The sequence below is a fragment of the Chrysemys picta genome, chromosome 7 (genome assembly GCF_011386835.1).
Source record: "Chrysemys picta bellii isolate R12L10 chromosome 7, ASM1138683v2, whole genome shotgun sequence".
In the NCBI taxonomy this organism is placed as follows: Eukaryota; Metazoa; Chordata; order Testudines; family Emydidae; genus Chrysemys; species Chrysemys picta.
The window spans coordinates 8930922-8954392 of NC_088797.1; the positions used below are offsets into that span (position 1 = coordinate 8930922).

The following is a 23471-nucleotide window of genomic DNA, read 5'->3' on the forward strand; positions in this document are numbered from 1 at the left end:
ATCGTCGCCTGGTGATGCGATGACAACCTCCGATGGCTCTTTTCTGGGGATCCCCGAAAGTGACCCGGGGGACCCCCCAAACCAAACGCAGGCAACCCCTAGTATTCTGGAAGTGGTGAATCTGGGGCCTGATGAGAGAAATTAGGGGGCCCAGCCCCATGTGTTCTCTGGGGCCCTCCCCTTGCACGGGATTTGCACGGGATTTACACAGACCTCACAGGCGTTTGGGGGGGGGTACAACTGTCCCCTGCCCACCGGCCGTGGGCGGGATCCCGGCTGGGAGAGGCGGGCTGGCCCATCGCAGCCGGGCTTGAGGCGCTGGCGAAGGGCCCGCGCCGGGCCCAACACGTGCGGGGCTCCCGGAGGCGGGGGGCAGCCCCAGGGCAGGGGCCCCGCCGCGGGCAGACCTGGCGCTCGGGCTCCGCACCCCGGCAGCCGCCCGCCGCTTCCTCCTGCCGGGCCTGGCGGGAGTTGTAGTGCGCAGGGCCCCGAGCCGGCCGGGCGGAGGCGGGCAGCCCGGCCCCCTGGCGGACTACAAGTCCCAGGCAGGGCGGGTGGGCGTGTGCCGGGGGTGGCGGCGGCAGTGGCAGGGGCAGGCCGCGCACTCGCACACGCCGCCGGGCAGCGCCGGGGGAACGTTGCGCCGCTCGCTCGCTCGCTGCCGGAGCCGGGGACGATGCAGGCGGAGTCGGGGATCGTGGCGGACTTCGAGGTCGGCGAGGAGTTTCACGAGGAGCCCAAGACCTACTATGAGCTGAAGAGCCAGCCCCTGAAAAGCAGGTGGGTGAGGGCCGGGGGGGCTGCCAGGGCAGCGCGGTGCCCCTTCCTCTGCCCCCTGCCCCCTGCCCCATTCCTCCTCTCTCTGCCCCTGCCCGTGTTCATCCCTCTGCCCCATTCCTCCTCTCTCTGCCTCTTGCCCGTGTTCATCCCCCTGCCCTATTTCCCCTCTCTCTGCCCCCTGCCCGTGTTCATCCCTCTGCACCATTCCCCCTCTCTCTGCCCCCTGCCAGTGTTCATCCCTCTGCCCCATTCCTCCTCTCTCTGCCTCTTGCCCGTGTTCATCCCCCTGCCCCATTCCTCCTCTCTCTGCCCCCTGCCCCATTCCCCCTCTCTCTGCCCCTTGCCCGTGTTCATCCCTCTGCACCATTCCCCCTCTCTCTGCCCCCTGCCCGTGTTCATCCCTCTGCACCATTCCCCCTCTCTCTGCCCCCTGCCCGTGTTCATCCCTCTGCACCATTCCCCCTCTCTCTGCCCCCTGCCCGTGTTCATCCCTTGCCCCATTCCCCCTCTCTCTGCCTCTTGCCCGTGTTCATCCCTCTGCCCCACTCCTTCTCTCTCTGCCCCCTGCCCGTGTTCACCTATCTCCCTGCCCCATTCCCCCTCTCTCTGCCCCCTGCCCGTGTTCATCCCTTGCCCCATTTCCCCTCTCTCTGCCCCTTGCCTGTGTTCATCCCTCTGCCCCATTCCCCCTCTCTCTGCCCCTTGCCCGTGTTCATCCCTCTGCCCCATTCCCCCTCTCTCTGCCCCTTGCCCGTGTTCATCCCTCTGCACCATTCCCCCTCTCTCTGCCCCTTGCCCGTGTTCATCCCTTGCCCCATTCCCCCTCTCTCTGCCCCTTGCCTGTGTTCATCCCTCTGCCCCATTCCCCCTCTCTCTGCCCCTTGCCTGTGTTCATCCCTCTGCCCCATTCCCCTTTTCTCTGCCTCTTGCCCGTGTTCATCCCTCTGCCCCATTCCCCTTTTCTCTGCCTCTTGCCCGTGTTCATCCCTCTGCCCCATTCCCCTTCTCTCTGCCTCTTGCCCGTGTTCATCCCTCTGCCCCATTCCCCCTCTCTCTGCCCCTTGCCTGTGTTCATCCCTCTGCACCATTCCCCCTCTCTCTGCCCCCTGCCCCATTCCCCCTCTCTCTGCCCCTTGCCCGTGTTCATCCCTCTGCACCATTCCCCCTCTCTCTGCACCCTGCCCGTGTTCATCTCTCTGCCCCCTTTCCATTTCTCCCTCACTCTGCCCCCTGATCGTGTTCACCTCTCTGCCCCCTTTCCATTGCCCCTTTATCTGCCCCTGCTCTTCTCCCTCTGCCCGTGTTCACCTCTCTGCTCCCTTTCTATTCCCTCTCTCTCTGCCCCCTGACCCATTACCTCTCTCTGCCCCCTTTCCTTCTCCCTCTGCCCCCTTTCCGTCTGCCCTTTCTCTGCCCTCCTTCCTTTGCCCCCTTCTCTTCTACCTTTCTCTCTGTTCCTCTTTTATTCCTCTTCTCCTTAATCTGCCCTTCTCTCTCCCTCTTTCCCATCTCCCATGCCTCTAGGAGAGATTTCCCCCCCCCCTCCCTTTGGCCCAGATAGGAATGGGGAAAGGCTGCCCCTCCCCTGGCAGTGCCACTGTGGTGCTGCCTGTGCCCTGAAGCTGCAGGGCCTGTCTGTATTTGGGCGCGCTGGAGCTGGGTGCATGAATGCGTAGGCTGTCACTGACACCCAGCGTGGGACACTGTCAAAGCAGGGGAAATGTTGCAAACGGCAGCCTGCTAATTTAGGGGCGAGGCGGGTTAGGAAAGCCAGGGGGTGTCACAATCTGAGGAGGCTGTTTGTTATGGGATGATGATGGTGGTTTGCTGGTGTTTAAACCATGTCCCTGATTGAAAAATGTTACCGAGGGAGTAATCAGGCTGCCATGTGTCTGCTGTTTGTATTCTGTGCTGCTGAATCAGCCCATTTGTAAACGTTAAACAAAATATATTGAAAGGAAACATCCTATGCTCTTGGGACCATAAAAGCAGCTATTTAGTTCGTGTTTCCTGTAATAATAGCAGTTTTGTTTGGCGTGTGTTTAGGGGAGGAGGGAGGGCCCAAGTTCTGGTGTGGTATTATGTTTGTAAAGAGTATTGTTGGGCATTATCCAGCCTTGGCCAAAGGATATCACTGTCATTCTTGGAGAGGCCCAGACTGTCACTAAACCTTGACTGTACATAAAGGGTATAGAAGACAGAAAGTGAGAGCGAAATCTGCACCTTTTCGCTCAGGGCTTGCAGTGCTCTAAACAAGTGAATACGTTGGATCGTTTGAGTGTTCCGATGAGATCACCTATGTAACATTGCATTAGTTTGTGGAACACTGAGAGGGAAAACTCCATCAGGTAAAATAAATGATCACGTACAGCACTGAGGGAGAATAGCTGTTTGTGCTGTTTCAGAACCTGCAACCTCTATTTCTATGCCATGCTAGCTTGATAAATGCTAGCTAGTCAGAACAAACGGGATATGCGGGAATACACTGTTTCACACTTTTACACTGAAAACGGGTACAGGACCGAATTTGGGATCCAGTCGATGCTAAATTAAAACAGGTGTTGCAAGGCTTGTGGGTTTTTTTGTTTTTTGTTTTGGCGCAAGCCCTTGCTACTTGAAATTAACGAGTGACATATCTGTTCACAAGTTTTAATTCAAGATCTTGCAATGGTGTTTACCACAGTTATCTGCTATATTGTCATCTCGATCTGTTGTGTTATTTAGACAGCAATGTCTTTTTTTTTTTTTTTTCTTTTTCTTCTCTGGACTGTCTTCCAAGGTGCTTTGTCAACAACAAAGCTTCCATCCTCATCACAATGCACTCTGACACGCAGATGGCAAAAACATTCTATCTAATTTATAGCCCAGCTTGTTGAGAGCATATCTTTGTTTTAGTTATTTTCAGCTTTTAAGTATGATCCCTATGCCACTGTCTCTGGGCTCATGTATGTAGTTAAAATAGTGCGTGGTGCATACAGCAAATATTAAGTAGTCACCCCATCTTTAGTAAGTCTATAAATAAGTTCCCCAGCCCTCAAACAAAAGTCTTAAGTATATAGATAGATATTGTACTGTGCCCTGCAGGCTTAAGAAAAATTCAAGCTCTTTTGAGCCAGTGAAGGCCCTGTAAAAACCCCTGGCACTAACACCCAGGCTTTCAAATCCGGGGATGCTTGGGGCTTGTCTTCATTGCAGTTAACTTGAGTTATAACTCAAGTGTTGCCCTGTCCACATGCAAAACTGCTTAGCTCAGTGTGGTGATGCTTTTAACTCAAGTTGGCTAGCCCGTCAAGAAGTACAGATTTAACATTTTTATTCAAGTTAATGTTTAAAATTAAATATACACAAGTGAAGCGGGAAGGTACTGTACATCTGGGGTCCGGCTTGAGTTCTGAGAGATTTCAGGTATCTGTTAGAAGGATGAAGAGATACGTACATATCACATAACCAGCATAGACCCAGATTGGGGTGTGGGAGATTTTAGAACGTCAATGGATAAGTGGGCTCGGGTACGCCTCCCATGGAATGTATTAAGAGTCCAAGTCAGTATCGGTGTAGCTGGTGTTAGCCTAACACCCTCAGCTGCTAACTTGACCACTGCGTGCAGCTTGTGTTATTTTGCAGCATGGCTGCTTTCGCAGAGCTAAGCTAACTTGTGAAGAGTTAGGGTGACCAGATGTCCTGATTTGATAGGGACAGTCCTGATTTTGGGGTCTTTTTCTTACATAGGCTCCTATTACCCCTCACCCCCGTCCCAATTTTTCATACTTGTTATCTGGTCACCCTACGAAGAGTTCACTGTGCAGTAAAGTCATACCTGTAGTGTGAGCACTTTAAACCGACTGCAATGGTGGTGCATGGGGAGAGAAGTGTTTCTCGTGTAGCTAGGACCCAAACAATATAGGGCTTCAAAGTTCAATGTCCACACCTTAAATGGCACCTGGAAGCCAGTGCAACTTACAGGGTACTGGTGTTTCTTCTGATTAGGGCTCCGTGTCTGTCATGGATGTCGCGGAAATCATGGCTTCTGCAACGGCCGGTGTGGCTGACCCCAGGGTTTCCTGAGCAGCGGCCGATGCAGCTGGCCCCTGGGATCACCTGAGCACTGGTCCCGGGGTGGCGGGAGCAGTGACAGGTGGGAGGCCCCTGGGGTGTTGGTGCCGCTGGCTGGCCTCAGTGGCCCCCCCCAGGGCAGTGCCCCCCTTCCCCCAGAGCAGCGCCCTCCTTGGCCCCCAGCTACAATTTAATCATAGCTATTTTCAGTAAAAGTCATGGACCGTGAATTTTTGTGTATTACCCATGACCTGTCCATGACTTTTACTGAAAATACCCATGATTAAATCATAGCTTTACTTATGATCAGTCTCCTTGAGCAATCACGTGGCCAGTAATCCAGTCTGTTAGGCCATCAGAGCAAGGAGCTTCTAAATCAAGCTCCTAAATCAAGACAAATGGTTATCACCACCCCGTTTTGCTCCCGTCAGGCACAGATAAAAAAAGTGTTTTAGGCCTCTGGGATCTAGATGCACCCTATATTGTGAACCTCTGTGAGGGTTAAGTTGACAAACCCAAGCAGGAATGATGACCATATATTCGGTGGCTTCCTGAAACCAACCAGGATTATTTCCAATGTACCTAGATTGAGCCTCAGACAGTTTGCTGTCACATAAGCACAGGTACTTACCTAATCTGAGCCGCGCAAATGGAATGCAAACACTGGGCCCTGTCCGTGTCCAAAGAAACGGAGATCAAGTAATTAAATCATAATGGTGGTTCTGCAGTCCGGATCATATCGCCGTGTTATCACTATACTTGTAGTGTCTCTCACCTCCTCCCCCCCCATCCCTCCAACAAGAGAGAGCCCTCAGATGGAATAATAATTACCTAAACTGCAGTGACAGGGGGAGAGTGGACATTATTGACATTGACACAGCTAGTCCAGCTTATACACACCACTGTATCACCAGTGTGTAGCCCTGGACGCCTGCAGTATGCAGGGAGCCCAGTCTCTGGTGAACTTCAAGTCCAGCCCAGCTAGGGTCCACAGCCAGGTTAGTAAAACCTGGTGGATGATAGCAACAAAGGATGCTGCTAGAACCAGTGAACAGACCTGTTTCCACTAATAGGGGAACCAATGAGAGAGCCAATGAAACCCTCTGCTGTTTCTCTGCTCTACCCATGCCTGAAACCTCACTGGTGGTTATCAAGGACAGCTGAGAACATCAAGAGTCCGAGTCTCTTTTCTTGGTGATATTAGTGTAAATAAGGAGTAACTGCCCTGAAGTTCATGGAGTTACATTCTCTTCTCAACAACCTTACCCCAAAAGGCATTTAAGGAATTGAGTGATAATGAGATGATAATGAACGTCAGCGGATGGTTTGTTGAACAAGGGCCTATATGGCCACTTGGTTGAGCAGTGCTGGCACACTGCCTTTCCTTGCTAATCTCCACTAACAGGACTCAGTTTCTTCTGTTGTTTGTTTGTTTTGTTTTTTACTAGCTCTGAGGGGCACAGAACACTTCCAACTTGTAAGCAATCTGAAGCTCCCCTTGCACACCTACAGCCTCAGTCAGGGGTACATGGCATTTGTGCCCTCCAGCTCCAGACATAAATGGAATAATAATACAGTGCTTTTCATCAGTAGATTTCAAAGCTCCTTCCAAAGGAGATTATCATTATCCCCATCTTGCAGATGGGGAAAGCAAAGCACAGAGGGAGGGTGTCCTTTGCTCACCCTCACCCAGCAGGCCAGGAGCAGAGCCCAGGTCTCTGGAGTCCCAGTCTGGTGCTCTGTCCACTAAGCAATACTACCTGTCTTTATTCACATGGACAAAATCAATCCCGCCCAAAGATAGCGAAATCCTCTACTGAACCAACCAGTAGGCCTCTCATTTCTGCCTAAAGGGGAATTACTTTTTCTCTGTAGTCTCATTGGAATGATGAGGCAGAACCCCCATTATCGACTCTCACCTCACATGGGAAATCCACCCAGTATGATATATTTCAAAAAAATCCAACTGCTCCTGCCCCAAAAGACTCACCCATAACTTCATTGCCCAATTTAACCCAGCACTTGCAGTATTGATCTCCCTCCTTCAAATTCTATTATACTGCATCTTCCACCCAATTCACCTGTCTCCCATTTTCTTCTTCTTTTCTTCTATGCACACTCCTTTTTGATAATTCAAGATTTCAATCCAAAGCTGCAGGGGATCCTCTAATAAAATCTCTTTGCTCTAAATGCTGTACTAGGCCATGCCTCAGTAGAATGCTAGAGGCCAATGAAAATGTAAGTCCAGCAAAAAGATCCAGTAACAAGGACTGAAAATACTATGCTGGAATACAGTGATTCCAACCTAAAGTCCTAAGGGACCTATGAGAATTTAGCCTTTCAGACTGGGAAGTGCTAGACATGTTTAAGGGTTCTCTGGAATTTGTTGTGGTTGAGCTTAAGCCTTTGGAAACTAAACAGTTCTTACACGCACCGTAGTTTCTGCATAGTCATTTTTAGGTGTGAGAGAAAACTGGGATATGTGAATAAATCAATATGATAAGGATTTTTAATACCTTTATTTTATTTATTACTAGACTGCAGAATGTAAGATGAAATCTTGCCCTCCCTAGCACATATGCAAATCCTTTCAGTGAGCATTACACGTACAATACTAAAGGCGGATTTGACCCTTTGCTGTCACTGGGAGGCTCTGCATTTAAATTGACTCACTTTGTGTGATGGTCTAAGTTTATTGTTAATACAGATGTGCTAAGAACAGCGAAAACTGGTTGGGTTGGTTCATTTGCTTCTCCTTTTTCCTCCCAGTAATATAAACCCATTTGGGTTATATGCTTGATATAGTGAAGGCCTGCAAATTGTCAATTATTGTAGCTGACCATTTCAATTTTGTAAAAAATGCATTCACCAAGAATTACAAGCTAACTTTTTTTTTTTTACTATTTTTGCTACTGCACTGCTGATCTTTTTCAGCTTAAATTTAATATCCCAAGAATGATCCTGCTATGAAATTTGTATTTTAAGTGGAAAAAGTTGAGAAACGCTGTTTGCATGGTAATTTTTTTAAAAGAAGCTTATGCTTATTTTAACAGGAATAACTTTGAGATTTAATTTATTGAATTACTGAAGTTTATGTAAAATTATCATAACTCTAGATAGTCAGTGCTACAGATATATATTAGCTACATGTATTTCACTAATGTAAATCAGTACCTCCGATCTAGCCAGCATGCAGGTCTTCACTTATTTTATGCCATCTTGTGCTGCTCTCAGAGTTGGAGATTGACTGACTGGTTAAATTAATTTTCCTTCTCTTAGAATACTGTATATTAGCAATGGTAGTAGCTAATGGGGAGGGGGGGGGGGGAGGAAACAAACCCTCGGTGCACATATTTTTGCAGAGAATCCTAACTCTGAAACTAAACTGGACTATTCTAAAGTTCTTTACTATGCATATGATCACATCTAATTTTGTAAATTAAATTTGCAATGTGATTTAGATTTTAAACTCTATTTATGTTAGGATTTTCAATATTGTGTTTGTTCTTTTTTCAGATTACTGCTATTTATAGATCTTATTCAAGGGTTTTATATTCTCGTTGAGTTCTGCAGTGCAGTTTGTTCAGACTGTTTATATCTGTTCCAGTTGTGCAAGAAGTGGAAAATATCCTTTATTTAGAACAGGTCACATGTGCTTACATCAAGGAACAGAGTCTCAATGTTTTAAAAAAAATGTATCTTAGAGGAACAAATTTAAAACAGTTTCTGAAAGGTTTTTCCTTCTCTAGAAGATCAACGTTAGCATATTTTAAAGTAACAACAAGAAAGTATAGCAACGGAGTGTAAGTAAAGTAAAACATGCAGGGTGAAATTTTCAAAAGCACTCAGCATTGGAGTGTGGTCTCATTGATTTCAGTGGGAGCAGAGTTAGGCCAGTGCAGTGTATCTTTGAAGACCCCCCCCCCTCCCCCCTTAGCATTTTTGTGAGTGAATAAATTACCTGATGTTTATTCAACACCTCAAATTCACATTACTACAGAGAGAAATCTAGCCACAGATGATTACAGTACCTGAAATGTCACTTTGTTGTTATTATTTTTTTGGAAACACAACAGAAATAAATGTACTCTAATAATAATATAGTACCTAGCTTTATATAGTGCTTTTCATCAGTAGATCTCAAAGTGATTTACAAAGGTGAGTGATTGTAATTGGGATGGCTCTTATATGAAAATGTGGGGAAAGCTAAACCAAAATATTTCCTCTACAGGGAGCTGGTGGTGACACTTCTATTTAGGTAACATTTTCCATTGTAAAAGATTCTTGTGCTCTTCTCTCTGCGAAGCTCTCATACCTCCATTGTTTGCTGCAGCCCTTTTATAATTGGCCTGGGGGACAACCTTGGGATACAAAAGTGCCTTTTCTTTGTCCCATGAAATTCAGTTACTGCAAAGTAACTCTTAAAGATCACCATTTCATTTCTCTCGCTTGCATTTCTCAGGCAGCCTGCCAGATTAATGACAAAACATTCTCAGACCAGGCTGACACCCCTGCCACACCTGGGAGCTGCCAGAGGAGCTAGTGGGGAAGAGAAACAGGCAGGGTGTATGTATTATGTAAGAAATAGTCTTTAATTAATGCTTACATACTGTTTTTTCCCACAGATCCTTGCATCACTTAGTGTCCAAGATCAATGCACAAGTGGGCAGAATTAAGGTAGCAGAGACAGCTGTAAACCTGACATTTCCTAATTTTTGAGTGACTGACTATGCAACCTAAATAACATAGGTTACTAACAACTTGTACAGAATCTAAGTTTTCATTTTAAAAAAAACCAAACAAACATTCCCCTTTGGGTTGTGAACATAACCTTCTAAATGTGACTGAACGTAAACTCACACACTGTGCAGTATGCAGACAGACACTCGAGTGCTGCTGCTTTGTTGAGAGCTTCCTCAGCAGCCTTAGAGGTACATTGACAAAACCATGGGCAGAAGCCTGTTGGGTGCTGTGAAATTGGCAAAAATCTAGTCGATTTCATGTTGTTGCTCCTTGATTGGAATCCAAATAGAGGCTGGGAAGGGGAAGAGTAATAGAGACTTTCAGGTATGTTGTTTGACATATAAATGTCACTTCTTATCATACACTCCTGTAATTAAAACTTTAATAGGAAAAGTTAGAGATTTGTAGAGCACTGTTCAAAATATACTTGCTCTCTGGATATGAATAATATAGAGAGAAACCTATAGGTTTTGAATAGGACAGTTTGAATATACATATTTTTTTTTGGAAAACGTTACATTTGCCCCTGCATTTCAAAGCAAAACCCCCTTCACATTTAAAACAAACAAACAAAAAACGAGCCAGTAACTTTCAGGGTTTTTTTTTTTGTTTTTTTTTAATTCCAAAACACTGACGTTGCATGTTGACTTAGGACAATCTTTAATTACCAGTTTGACATTTCAATGCTAGAAGGAAAATTAGGGAGCTGCAGACAAGTTCTATCAACACTTTGTCCATAGGTGGTGGTTTTCCTATTTGAGATTCTCAGATATTTTAACGTGCAATGTAATGGCCTGATTCTATTATCTTTGTTTACTAAAACTCATGCTGACTGAAGTAGTTTTGCCCGAATAAGGCTGCATGATTGGGTGCCGTAACAGAGTTAATTTTACATGGAAACCTGTCACCTTGCATTATATTATTATTATACTTGATTAATGACTTTTCTTACTGGTCCATGCAGTAAAACCGGAACAGTTACAGGGTAATGAATAGTATGCATACTGTTACGGTTTCTATTTTATATTTGCAGTAGAGGAGCAATGAAGGTAAACTGAAAACATTTTGTTCTGCATTAATATGTATTCGTAGCATACTATTGCTTAGTCTGCATATATCCAGAGAAGGTCATTATTGATATAAGCATTTGGTTTGAAATATGTAGACTCCCTGGAACCAAAGACAAAAATCCTGGCAGGGTCAGCTCAGCCTGTCATCCTTTTGAGGTAGATAAAATGAATTCTATGCAGTATATTGGGTTAGGCGTCTTTCAGACAACTCCCTAAAGTCCAACAACCTGTTTGCTCTGTGAAGGCATTAAAGATTCCAAGGTGTCTTTGGAAGAGTAGGGCTTTGTTCATGTGTCCATGGCCAGAATTTCATCTTTTGACCCACCCCAGTGTTGTGACGTGATCTCCACCCAGAAATGTCTGCATTCAGTGGTGAAGTGATTTCTTTTACATGTATGGACCCCAACTCTGCAAAGGGGTCCCAGCAACAACCTACTGGTGTCTCTGGGACTGCACGAGAGAGTCAGATTCTGAGCTTATAAATCATTCTTGTTTGCAGAACACTTCAGGATCTTTCAGGATGAAAGGCACTATATCTTCTAAGGAGATATAAGTATCATCAATACGGACTTTGTTCCTTTCACTGTAATTGTACTGCTAGGTGTAGGAACGAATAGAACATTCTCATGTGTATCGCTAGATGCCTCAGGAGTTCAACCGCCCTTTAATATTATCGCTGTCTTTACTAGCTTAAGTGTTACCTCTAGTTCATATTTTATTGAACAAATGACACCTGTACTGTAACTTGTTCTATCATATTTGCATCTTTCTAACCATCTTTCTGCCAAGGATTCAACCCAAAGTCCAATAATTTGTATTTGTTTTCATTGATTATACAGAAACCCTCTCTAAGATTCCTCCTCCTCCCCCCCCCATCTCTAGCAGCCACTCTATAGATTGAGCTGGCAGGATGAGGGAGAGAAATGTGTTGCTGCCATATAGAATTACTTCTTCAAGCACGAACCAACAGAAATTTGTGAGGTGATAATTGTTACATTTAATGCCGTGTAAAGGAGAATAGAAGTTTATCATAGGAGTTCACCTTAGTATTTTAATACTGCAATTAACAGCCTTTAACAGTAAGATTTTTTTTTTTATAAACTCAATTCCTATGAAGATTTTGCTTGTACGGTATAACTAGACAATAGAGGACAAAGAGGAGTTCATGTAAGTGCATTCTGTAATACATTATGCTGGGAAAATAACACTGAGAAAAAACAAACAACTCTTTCAGGGGGAAAAAAAAGAGCATCAAAGACAGTGTGGTACTATAAGATACAATTTAAAGGGTTGAGCCTGCAAAACATATTCCACATAAATAGTCCTTGCTCACATGAGCAGTCGCATTCAAGTCAATGAGGCTGCTCCCTGAGTAGGGATTGCAGGATCATGTCCCAGTTTTGTAAAGCCTATCATAATATCCATGGGCCAGGCTTACCAGTATGCTCTGGTGACACAAATCTGGCTTAACCAGCTATTTAGGTTGTCTTTATGGCTACTTTGCACAGCTCTGATAATGCACATCACCCAGAGCATGCTGGGGAATTTGGCCCTCTATCACCAATCACTCCACAGAGTTAGACTTAATTACAGGGTTAATAAGTAGAACTGGAAGAGAGAAATGGAGATGTATGGGTCGGGAAGAAGGATCGTATTGGGCCAAGTGTTCAAAGGCACCTGTAGCAAGTTTTAATTGGTATGTATGCAAAGGTGTATGTACATTTGTTTTTGTTTGTGGCACACCCTCACTTTCACACACAAATGATAGTTTATACACACACAAACCCTATTTGTGCAGATTTAGAGAAAGGGGCTTTCTATGTGCCAATGCAGCATTTTTGTGTGCAGGTAAACCTTGCTGACAACACACTGTCAGGCTTCTGTTTGGCTTGATGTCATTCAAGGACAGGTCTGTTTTAGGCTTTGCTCCCTAGATGCCATTCATAACTCTCGGGATTAGTCAAAAATTCCTGTTTGTTCAGGTGTCAGTCAATCAAAGCTCGCCGATGAGACTTGGGATGCTGAGGCAACTTTTACCTGGTGGCCTATAACCATACACGTTGCTGCACAAATCTAGTGAAGTACAATAAGGACAGTGGGGAGTTTTGGATCTGTGAGAGGGTAAGCAGAAATGGGAGCCACTCGAGTGGAGGAATGCATCTGGAATAAAGAAATCGTACCCATTCGAGTGTTCTGGATTAAGGAGGCAATAGAGTAGGGAATGAATTATTATTTATTGTTTGATATTCTAGTAGCACCTAAAGGGCTTACCCAAGACCTGGGACCTTGTTGTGCTCGCTATTGTAAACTCATATAGGAATGGGAACTGTTGATTCCCTCTTGGGGAGGGCGGGGAAGCACACAGTGGGAGTTGGGGTGGAACCAAAGTAAACAGAGAGTTGTTTCAGGGCAGGAAGACTGAGGTAGGAGCTGGGACCATTCAGGTTCATGGGGTCAGGAGGAAAAGGGGGCATAGGAATTGCTGGTGTTTCCAGCTAGGGAGGGAAAGCAATAGTGCTAGTGGGGAGATTGCCTTCCCCTTTAAAACACCCCAATGGCTGAAGCAGCAGAGCCTGGCTAAACCTGTCTCCTGTATCTTTTTTATGTATTTTATTGTCTTGACTTTCCTTTCAAGATTTTTTTTTTTTTTTTTAAGTGAGGGAGGAGCATTTTTACAAGGAAAATTTCCAAAGCAAATAGCCTTGAAGCGTAGTTTAATGCAATATACGGTAGAAATTCAGAACAGAAAACAATACCACCCCCACTCTTTTGTTGTTTGAAAAGTTCAGCCTGCCCTAAATCACACAGAGATATAACCTGTGAGAGAAGCAGGATGATGCTGAGATGTGGAATTCCAGCAAGAGGAAGCTGGATTGTACAGAAGAGCAAAAAAGCTTTCTTTTTTGGGCTGCTCATTTGCAGCCTTCAACTCACAAATGATCAGTGGGAACACAGTAGCCCAGTAATGTGATTCCCTGGAGATGTCACAATTATTTTATTTGGATTTCTGCTCACTCTAGAGGGCATACTTGCATTCTTTATTCATTCAGACTAGGGGATTTGCCTTTCCCAATACCTCGGCCATACTAGGGGCATGCCCCTGCTGTCAGTTTATCTGATGAAGACATTGGCATTGTTAGGAACAGTTGCTGGGTGTTTTTTGCTTGTAAAGTGGAGGCTGCTGTTTGATGATTTTTATTGCAGCTCTGAAAAAGACAAGGTATTCATCCACTAAGCTGCCGCTTCTGTTTGTTAAACTTGTGCACAGTGGCTTTGGAATTCAGGCTAACCAGTGTGGCGTGTAACTGTTCATTTTGTTGCCTCATCTTCCCACCTGTCCAACACCTAGACTGTAAGCAAGGAGAGTCATCTTTGTTGTTTTATCTGTACAGTTCATAGCACAAAGAGGCCCTGATCCTAGATGCTACCAGAATGCATGTAAATAATACCGAGAAAAATTATTGTAATTGTCACCAAGACCTCTTATGCACAAGAAGAGTTTTTTAAGAATGAAGCAGTGCTTCCATCTCTGAATTAACTGGTGAGTCAAAAGGATATTACTTCACAATAAGATCCCTTTGCAGTACAGTTTTTCCCCAGTTCAGATTGGCTGGGACCTTCGGGTTTTTTCACCTTTCTCTATAGCATGGAGTGCTGGTCACTTGCCAGAATTACCTGGGTATATCGCACGTAATCTATTGCCTTGGGCGTTGATGCACCTTGTCCCTCCTGTTCTCTGCCTGTGGCACGTAATAGTTTAGTCTCCAGTGAGCTATAATATTTTGGTTGTTGGGTTTAGTGTGCTGGGTTGTTGGTTATGGGGTGGGTTGGCAGTGGTCAGACTAGCTGATCTGGTGGTCCCTTCTGATCTTAAACTCTATGACTGTCTGTTACAAAAAGACAATTGTCCAAAACTTTGAGGACACCATCTAGGAGATGCTGTGAATTCTGGGTTCCCTCTTGAAATAAGAATTCAAATATTTGAGTGTCAAGTTTGCCCAAGAATATGAGAGCCAAGATGCCTGAATTGCTACAGAGGGGGAAGGTAAGTTGCTTTAGAGGAGGTGTAGTTTTGACACACCCAATATTGGTCAATCAAAAGGTCTCTCCAGCATGGTGCACATAAATTCAGGAAACCATCAAGAGAGGCAAGAAGATCTAGAAGTTGGTGAAGGGTGTGAATCTCCTCTTTGAGAGGACTTCATTTTAAGTGATGTGGAATGCCAGAGAGTTTGATAGAATCAGAGAGGCCGAGAATGCTCATATGTGAGTGGATTATTTCTGCTAAATTGCAGCCATTACATTACAAAGATGGGATTGAAGCACAAGAGGGTCTTAAAATAAGATTTCTGTAATTACACCCACACGTCCAGCATGAACTTGTGTAAAAGAGCACTGTTTGTTTGCTGTAGAACATCACGTTGAAATTTGTATAATGATTTGTTTGATTCTGGTTGTTGAACAAGTTACAATTTCAGTTCAATTATAAAGCTATTCTGCCAGTGATAAGCTGGTGTCTAGATAGTGTGGTAGAACCTAGATAGTGTGGCAGTGAATGCGTTAGCATTGTATATAGAGCCTGATCTGTAGCTCATTGCAGTGGATGAAAGGGCTCCCATTGACTTCAGTGGGCTTTGGGTCATGGCTGTAGAGAGGCAGTTTATTTTACATTAGAAGCTATATTGTCCGAGCCCTTCATTCTGAATGAGTAAAGATACATAAAAAGAACCGGAGTACTTGTGGCACCTTAGTGTATACTGCTGGCACAGAGCAATGACCTTCCGTTTTTCATGTACATCAAACAATTTGGTGGTGCACGAAACAAATCTACCTGTTGCAAAGATCCTGGGTGTGCTGAAGTAAGCCTGGTAAGGATGCTATTGTAGCTAAGCTTTTGTATTAATAAGCTAGAACAATCTAAAATTTGCATCCAGTGGAGTGGATGCAAGTCACTCCACTGCAGAAGGCCAACATAATATTGGCCCCATGCACCACTTAAGTCCCGTGTTAAAAAGAAGATTGTCATTTGTGTGTAGGTCTGCATTTGAAAGCATAGGAAGGCTGCTCCTTGCCAGGCACAGTGAACGAAGGAGACCTAGCTCCCTGTATATGACTGTAGCCATTCATGTTCCCCACTTTCTGGTAGAGTTCCCTGTCTAAGGAGTCAGTAATTACCGCTTGTTAAAGGAGACCTGTCTTGCGGATGATCCTTTTAATTATCACAGTGTCTACTATTTACCTTCCGCTTATGAGAGTTGTTCTAGAGCAGCAGTGATCTCTCAGTTCCCTCGACAGAAATTCTTTTTCTGAGATGTTTGTCTGGCTTTGCCACAGGCCACATCAACTCTGCAGTGGTGAGCAGGGTGGTGTGACCTCCTCTGTTGCACTAAGTCTGGCATGGTTCTAATATGTTCTAATTTAGTTAAACCTCCCGTGACCTGGGTTTGATACTGTTGATCAAATGATCTTTAGCCTCACTTGAATCTTCCAGGTGCAGTGTTAACTGAGTCTATCAATAGACCAACCGAGAAACAGATCCAACCATCTTGTGATTCTAAATGTTACTGTGGTCGGTTCAACCTTGGAGATTGGTTTTGTGCCCCATTCACTTCAGCACCTTCAGCTTCAGAATCTCACATGCTTCGTTTTGGAAATTGTTTGGTAGATATGGGTCAAAAACAAGGCTTTGAAATCCAGATTTGTATTTTGTCCCTCCTTCCATTTTGTGCAATTTTACTTAACAAGATACTTTATTTAGTTGTTCCCCGTGTGTGGCATTGCAGACTAGTCTCAGTGAAGGGAGGTTGGTGCAAGAAGATAGCTCTTGCATTGTGCCCTAACTCTGGAAGGCTGTGGCCCGAGAGGCTTCCACTGAAAAATGCCTGCGATGCGTCTTCTCCCACCTCCTGGAAGAGTTACACCCTTGCATGCCTATTGCATTGCCGTTGTCATGGTGAGGTGTAGAGAGAGAGTCATTCTTTAAGATCCTATGTTTGATTCCTGCTATCAGTGCCACATAAATGTATGGTCTTCTATGAGATAATCTGCGTGACACAGCCTTGGCTCTGTCCTTCTGGTTAGCTGAAATGCAAAGTTAAATCTGAAGCTGAAATGAACAAAATTGCCTCCGTGACTTCCTAAAATCTCCTCTATTTATGAACTATTTTGATAATCAGTTTCTCTTCTGTTACCACTAAGATGGTAAGCTTTATGGGCTGGGGAGGGGGAGAGGGAGAGAAGTGTGCCGGTTTAGACTGAAGGTACTAATACTATTGTTCTTTCCCTTTTCTAATCTGGTTTTTGGGTATCTGTCAATGTTAATTGAATGCTCTGCTGAGGTACTTGCATTCACATCATTATCTGACCAGTACTCCCCCGCCTATCTCTTCATGAAGGCTCACACTTCCCTGGCTTTCTGTTGAGCAATAAGATGTTTATAAAATAGCTCAGTTTATACAATTGCACTGCCCTTTTTCTGTTCTCCTTTTCTCAATGGCTTTATTTTCTCACTGTGTACCTTTTTTTTAGCTCTTTTGAAGTCCCAGTTCTGTAGCCTGTACTTGATCAAGGAGAATTTTGTTTTTACATAGGAGCTTTGCTTGAGTAAAGGTTACCAAACCCAGAGCCTGATCCTGTAAGTACTGGGTTTACAAACTCATCCGAAGTCCATAGAATATTTATTTCCCTTGCTATATGGTTTTGCTTAATGCAGTAAGAAATGCTTGGACTTTTGGGACTTTGAAATGGAAAATTAATTGGTAGTTGCGCGCTCTCTCTACTTTTTTTTTAACGTGATGCTTTTAGGAACAGTGTGCACTTCAGTGTTCAGTTGGACTCATAACTGCAGAGCACCCTGGATGGTAGAAGGAAGGTACTAAGAAATGCAAGATTGTATTGATTGTATTGCAATTCTGTTGGAACAAAAATATAATGTGCTCAGCATTCACACTTGGGTATTGTTTTCTCCTTTTATTTTGCATGTTTAGAAAATGCCATGCTCTGCAAACTGCTGACTCTGTGTTTTCTGTGGAATGAAAACCATCTGGACAACTTGACTGAATTTTATCTAAAGTTGTAGTAACAGGCTCTGTTTTGTTTTCTGGTTAAATCAAGACCAGAATTTCAACTTAAATTTATGGAGATGACTACAAATTAAACATTGCCCATTCTCTGGAGTTTTAATAGCAACTTGAACGTTTGAGGTGGTTTTTTATTTTTATTTATTTTTAAATAGACATTAAAATAACAATATTGATTTCCCCATAAGCATTTGTCTTTTGGATAGCATTTATAATTTGCTATTCTAATACAATTGTTCTGAATTGCCCCAGTTCAGCAAAGTATTTAAGCACATGCTTAAGTCTCATTGAAATTAATGGGATTTAAACACCTGCTTAAAATTAAGCAAGCACTTAAAGCCTTTGCTGGGTCAGACCCCACGGGTGGATCAGATCCCAGTTCATCAAAAGACTTAAACATGTGCTCAACTTTAAGTGTGTGAGTAGTACATTGCCTTAGCGAGCCTACTCACGGGTTTAAAGTTACATTTTTGCTTAAGTATTTTGCTGGCTCGTGGCCTTAGGGCCAGATTCTGCAATGTGCTGAGCTCTCTTTCCCTGATCCAACAAAGCACTTGAGCATATACAAAACTCTTACGCACATGAGATGTCTTCCTTGTGTGCTTAAAGTTAAGCACGTGCTTCAGTGCTTTGCTAGTCTGGGACAGGTGTGTTCAGCACTTGGCAGGATAGCGCCCTCAGTGAGGAATGCTTTTGAAGTTGATGTTTCTGACCTTAACATTCCATTTTCAGTGATGAATTCTAATTAAAAACAATATTGTTTCTGAAAGACCATGAGATTTAAAAAAAAAAAAAAAGTGAGAAATTCTTCCAAAACCCACAAGGTGTAATCTGTTTCTAACACAGGACACAAATATAGCAGAACTTCAGTACGGTCTGTTTTAAGGAGCAAGTGCGCTAAAAAACAACTGTTCAAAAGCACCCTTTGAGCTTCAGTCCTCTTGAATGAGGAAAGTATCTTTTGCTTTGATTTTGGGGGGACGGGAGGAGAGAAAGTGGTTGAGAAAGCACCTTCTCAATATTGGAAAGTTTCATATGTTCTGGAGAAATGTAATTAGATTTATGCATGCTTAAATTGGTAAATAATGATTCTCTGACATGTTAATGAGTATATTAAATGGACAATGAATTAATTCTCTGTAGTCTTACGCTGAGAGGAGAGGTCACACCCAACTTCTAACTGGAAAAAAAATGTTCTTTTCAAAGTCAAAAGCTACTTTATTGATAGAACATTGGGCTTGATGTTATAACTGTGCAAAGGTCAGGAAAATTCAAAATCAGGTTTTGTAACTCTGTCCCACTTTGAGTATGTATTGCTGTAATCTCATATAGTAGAAGACTTTATAACGCAGAATGTTTCAGGATATACTATTTGGCTATAGAAATACAACAGAACAGAAAGGTGTTGCTCTGTTTTCATTATTGCTCTTCCAACTAGACTGCATAAGTAAGTTGAGCTTTGTACTGTTTCTTGTCAAAACTCCTGTTGTCGGTCTAAAAAATTTGATTTTAGCACGATATTACTCGGGCTGTTATAGGGCCGGGTTTGGGTCTTAATTTACAGACCTAGACATAGGTTAGGCAGGAGATTTTGCTCCAAGTCTGTGTCGTCTTTTCTCTCTGCGTGCAGAGATTCCCTTGTTTTTTTGACATTTACATATGGCTTCAAATCTCTCTGCTCCAGATGGTAGTTCAGGACTTGCCAAACTGATTAGTTGGTTGCTATAGTGTCTCAACGTTGTGATAGAAAGTGTCACACCGTATATACTATGACACTTTTACCACATTGTGGAGGACATGCTCAATGCAGAAAAGCTGTGTTTTAATAAGCAGTGCTTCAATGCTTTGTTCAACCTCTTTGCCAAACCTCATTTTTCGAGATGTTATCTTACTGCTTCGTATGTATAATAACTCAACGTTGTTGATTAAAATATTCCAGTTCTTTGATGCACCAGTGCTAACTTGTCTGTTATACATCCGTACAGGAAAGCAGAAATTACTTTTAAAACGGCAAACATGGACTTTAGCCATTTGTGTGCTACTGTTGAAGACCAGTGTTACTGGTTCAGGAGCCAAATTAGCGATTAACATTACCCAAAAGACCCACAGTAGTGTCAGTTCATTGTTTCATTTACTATTTTTATATTTTCTCATAGAAAAAATGACTGACCAGGTATTATTATTTTTATCAACTGCAATTGGTTATTAACATAGTAAAGGCATCCTGATTTGGTTAATAACTTAGATTGGTTAATAATTAAATCACGCAGTGTTTTAATACCATGTGCTACAAAGAGCTACAGGAGATCCATTAAGGAGCTACTTGCGGCTTGTGAGTCTCAGTCCGAGGATCACTATTCTAGACTCAGTGTTGCCGTACTGTCACCAGGACATGCCTCTTGGTAACTTGGGCAACAATTTCTAAGTCAAACGGGACCGTGTTTGACAAAGCTCCTTCACGTTAAGCAAAATCCATTACCATAGTACTGCAGTAGGACAGATCTTACACGTTCTTTTACAGGTGTAGGCTTCTACAGGACTTCACCTTAACTTTCTTCAGACTAAGGGTAAATTTCTAATTTTCAGCTGTCTCGATGGGTTGTGAACTAGAGACTGTCCAGCCTGTGTTCAAAAAGGGAACACTAAAGAAGTTTGCTCAGTTACTTCTGGGGAGGCTTTCAATCTTTCCATGTAAAATAACTTGCCAGATGTTAGAAATTCAATACAGATTTCTAGTGGTTCCTCAGTTATCACTGCAATGAAAAGTCCAAAGAGACTCCATGCTAAAGCACAATCTTGTTTGATTCCATTTGATGTTAGAAATGGATATGTAAGTGGTGCCTGCAGAGGTTCTGCCTGGCATTCCATTATGCAAGTCATTGATGAGCATGAACGTCTCTAAATCCTCAAGCTCTGACATGTTTTTGGTAGTCCTGGTCAGCTGACAGTGTCAGAATGTCTGGTATGGGAAACAACCGTCATATACAGATCCAAGGTTTTGTACCCTACAGTTTGCCAATAGCTATTGAGAAACAAGCAGAAAGCTAACAGTGTTTGTTTTCTTCTCTAAAGCAGTACTGTTTTGGAGAGGACTTGACTAGCTGTCAAGAAGCTCCCAGCAAGAATTCAGGACAGGGAGATTCTACAGTCTCTCTTCACTTCATGTTTTTAGATGGTATCAGTGTTTGCATCCTTGAGCTCCTGCTGACTGTTTTCTCCTTCAGTATGGTTTCTAAGCAGGAGCATAGCTGTGGATGGTAAGCATGAAGCCGCAATATCTGTAGGTCTTGCTGCCTATTCACAGGGGTGCTGAGCCTTGGTTGTAAGGTGCTTTGGAGATGTAAAATACTGCTATATAAATGCTAAATATTAGTAACACAGTGCACTGATTGATGGCCACAGGGCTTCTCTTGTATCCTTCTGGCACATGATTAGATTTAATGAGGATCTTGTTTCCTCTGAGCTATGCTCCCAGTCTTTCTCTCTTTAGCCCATGGCTCAGCAATATGTATAAAGGAGATGGTGGATGAATGTTAAAACACTCTGCAAGGCCCTCAATGGTACCACCCAGGAGCACTTCACTATAAACAAAAGGTTTTGGGACTCAGGAATTCATGGGACTGTCTGGACTCAAACATTCTCCTCTATCTAAAGGAAGTCATGAATCTATGCCATAACTGGAGCTTGGCTGGCAGGTCTGAGGGAACATCCATCCACGTAATGTAGAGTCTCTGCGTTGCATGCATCTCTAGGGTCCAGTGCTCCTCTGAGATTCCCTACACTTTACCCTAATCCTTTGAGAGATCTTGCTCACTTTGCAAGCTGTGACCGGGCACTATCAGCACCTCACTGACATTGCTGCAGCCTGAAGAAGGCTACAGGCCAAACTGGAGGCAGCCAACCTTTCTGTTGGGGGATTATGAGCAACTGGGTGGTAATCACTAGGCTAACGATGTAATTGGGAGGATATAAAAAGAAGCCGGAAGCAAGGGGACCTCAGAAGGAGAGCCCCAGGGGTCAGTTTGGGCTGGGGAGTGAAGGCTGCAGGGAAGTCACCCTCTTGCTGTAAGCCTGCATTGCAAGAAAAGAATAAATACGCGCTTTGGTGAAAAATGATAACCTGGTGTGTGTGACTGAGGCCACACGAACTGGCGAGGCGCTCTGTGACAGTAACCTTAAAGCTGTCATGGGCACTTTAACTCTGCAGTGCTTGACTTGTCGAATTAAGGTCTTAACCTTTGCATTGCTGTAGGCTCTTAATAGTTTTGCGCTCACTTTAAAATCTGATGTAGTATAATTAATCTCTTTTATTCTGGAGTTCATAAAGTGCTAGCAAATCTAATGCCATGAGAATTAAAACGTGAAAGATGTTCAGTAATGGGTGATATTGAAATAGGATAGTGCAGGAATTAGATTAAGTGTAATGAACATTGCACAGTGCCTGGATAAGGAATATTCTGAATTAGAATGGGAATTAATAATGCAGATGAGATTGTCACTTAGGAAATTAGCTTGTCATTGCATCTTGGTTTAGTACAAATGTGTTTATGGCAGTTGGAGGTTTAGATGTGAGAGGGAAGGGGTGGTGTTCATAATGACCCAAAGATGAAGGAATCTGTCTGATAAATCTGTATGATATCTACCACGAATTGAGACCTCTGGATTTAATTTAGGGCCACATGCGACTCCAGCCCAAGCGACTGAGCTGGGTGCTGGGGAGATGTACAGAAGTTTTTTTTGGGGGGCGGGGGAAGAATGTTCCTTGTGGGCTGTGCAGCTGCTCCGTGGAGGTTGAAGTAGCTGGTGCGGGACACGTATTGACCCTTCTTACTGAGAGCATGGGAGATCCATGCAGAGGTGGAGCTGCTGCTCTTCTGATTGCACCATTACTTTATTCTCTAGCTCTAAGAGCTCTGTGCTGCATAAGGCTGCAGAACTCTTGAACAGCCTGCCTCTCATCCAGTCTTCCTCTTTGCGTGGATTAACCACACATTCCCATTGATCGGGGTTCTAGGTGAGTGTGGAGGTGGATTTGCACCTTCCTGTGGACATTGCCTATGAATCTCACAGGAGATACAAAGGCTATATCCTTGCCTTTACATATGCATTAGTCACTAAAACAGAGGAACCAGATCCAGTAACAACAGAACAAGGAGTAATAGTCTCAAGTTGCAGTGGGGGAGGTTTAGGTTGGATATTAGGAAAAACTTTTCCACTAGGAGGGTGGTGAAGCACTGGAATGGGTTACCTTGGGAAGTGGTGGAATCTCCTTCCTTGGAGGTTTTTAAGGTTAGGCTTGACAAAGCCCTGGCTGGGATGATTTAGTTGGTATTGGTCCTGCTTTGAGCAGGGGGTTGGACAAGATGACCTCCTGAGGTCCCTTTCAACCCTGATATTCTATGAACTCAAAGGCATTTACAGAAACTCATTACCTGGTATGTTCTAGAACAGGGACACAAGTTGTCTGGTTAAAATGCTCCCTTGCTAATGGTGTTGCATTCTATTAGACTTCACAGAAGACAAGGGTCCATTTCACCAGTCACTCAAAGTACAGCAATATGTGTGCAGAACCAGCCCGTCTGACTTTATAGTCATTTGATTTATTTTAGAATAATTTGCACTTTACTTTGTGCCTTATTTTCTCTCATAGGCCATAACGCAGGGTGAAATTCTGCCTTATGCAGAAGGCCAGCATAAAGCCTATATGTAATTCCCTGAAATAAGGTTGAACTGGGTCTTAAATTGT

General features: G+C 43.7%; 1 protein-coding gene across 3 annotated transcripts in view; it reads left to right on the forward strand.

Annotated features, from left to right (window-relative positions):
- Positions 1 to 272: 272 nt before the first annotated feature.
- The window catches only part of MITF (melanocyte inducing transcription factor), a 164473-nt gene continuing 141274 nt past the window's right edge, over positions 273 to 23471 (forward strand). Inside the window, exon 1 of one of the 3 annotated variants that reach the window (XM_008179486.4) lies at positions 273 to 780. In XM_008179486.4, the coding sequence (XP_008177708.1) occupies positions 677 to 780 (104 nt within the window). In that variant the 5' untranslated portion in view covers positions 273 to 676. The remainder of the gene's footprint in view (positions 781 to 23471) is intronic. The other 2 variants (XM_042849962.2, XM_008179485.4) reach the window with 2 other exon arrangements.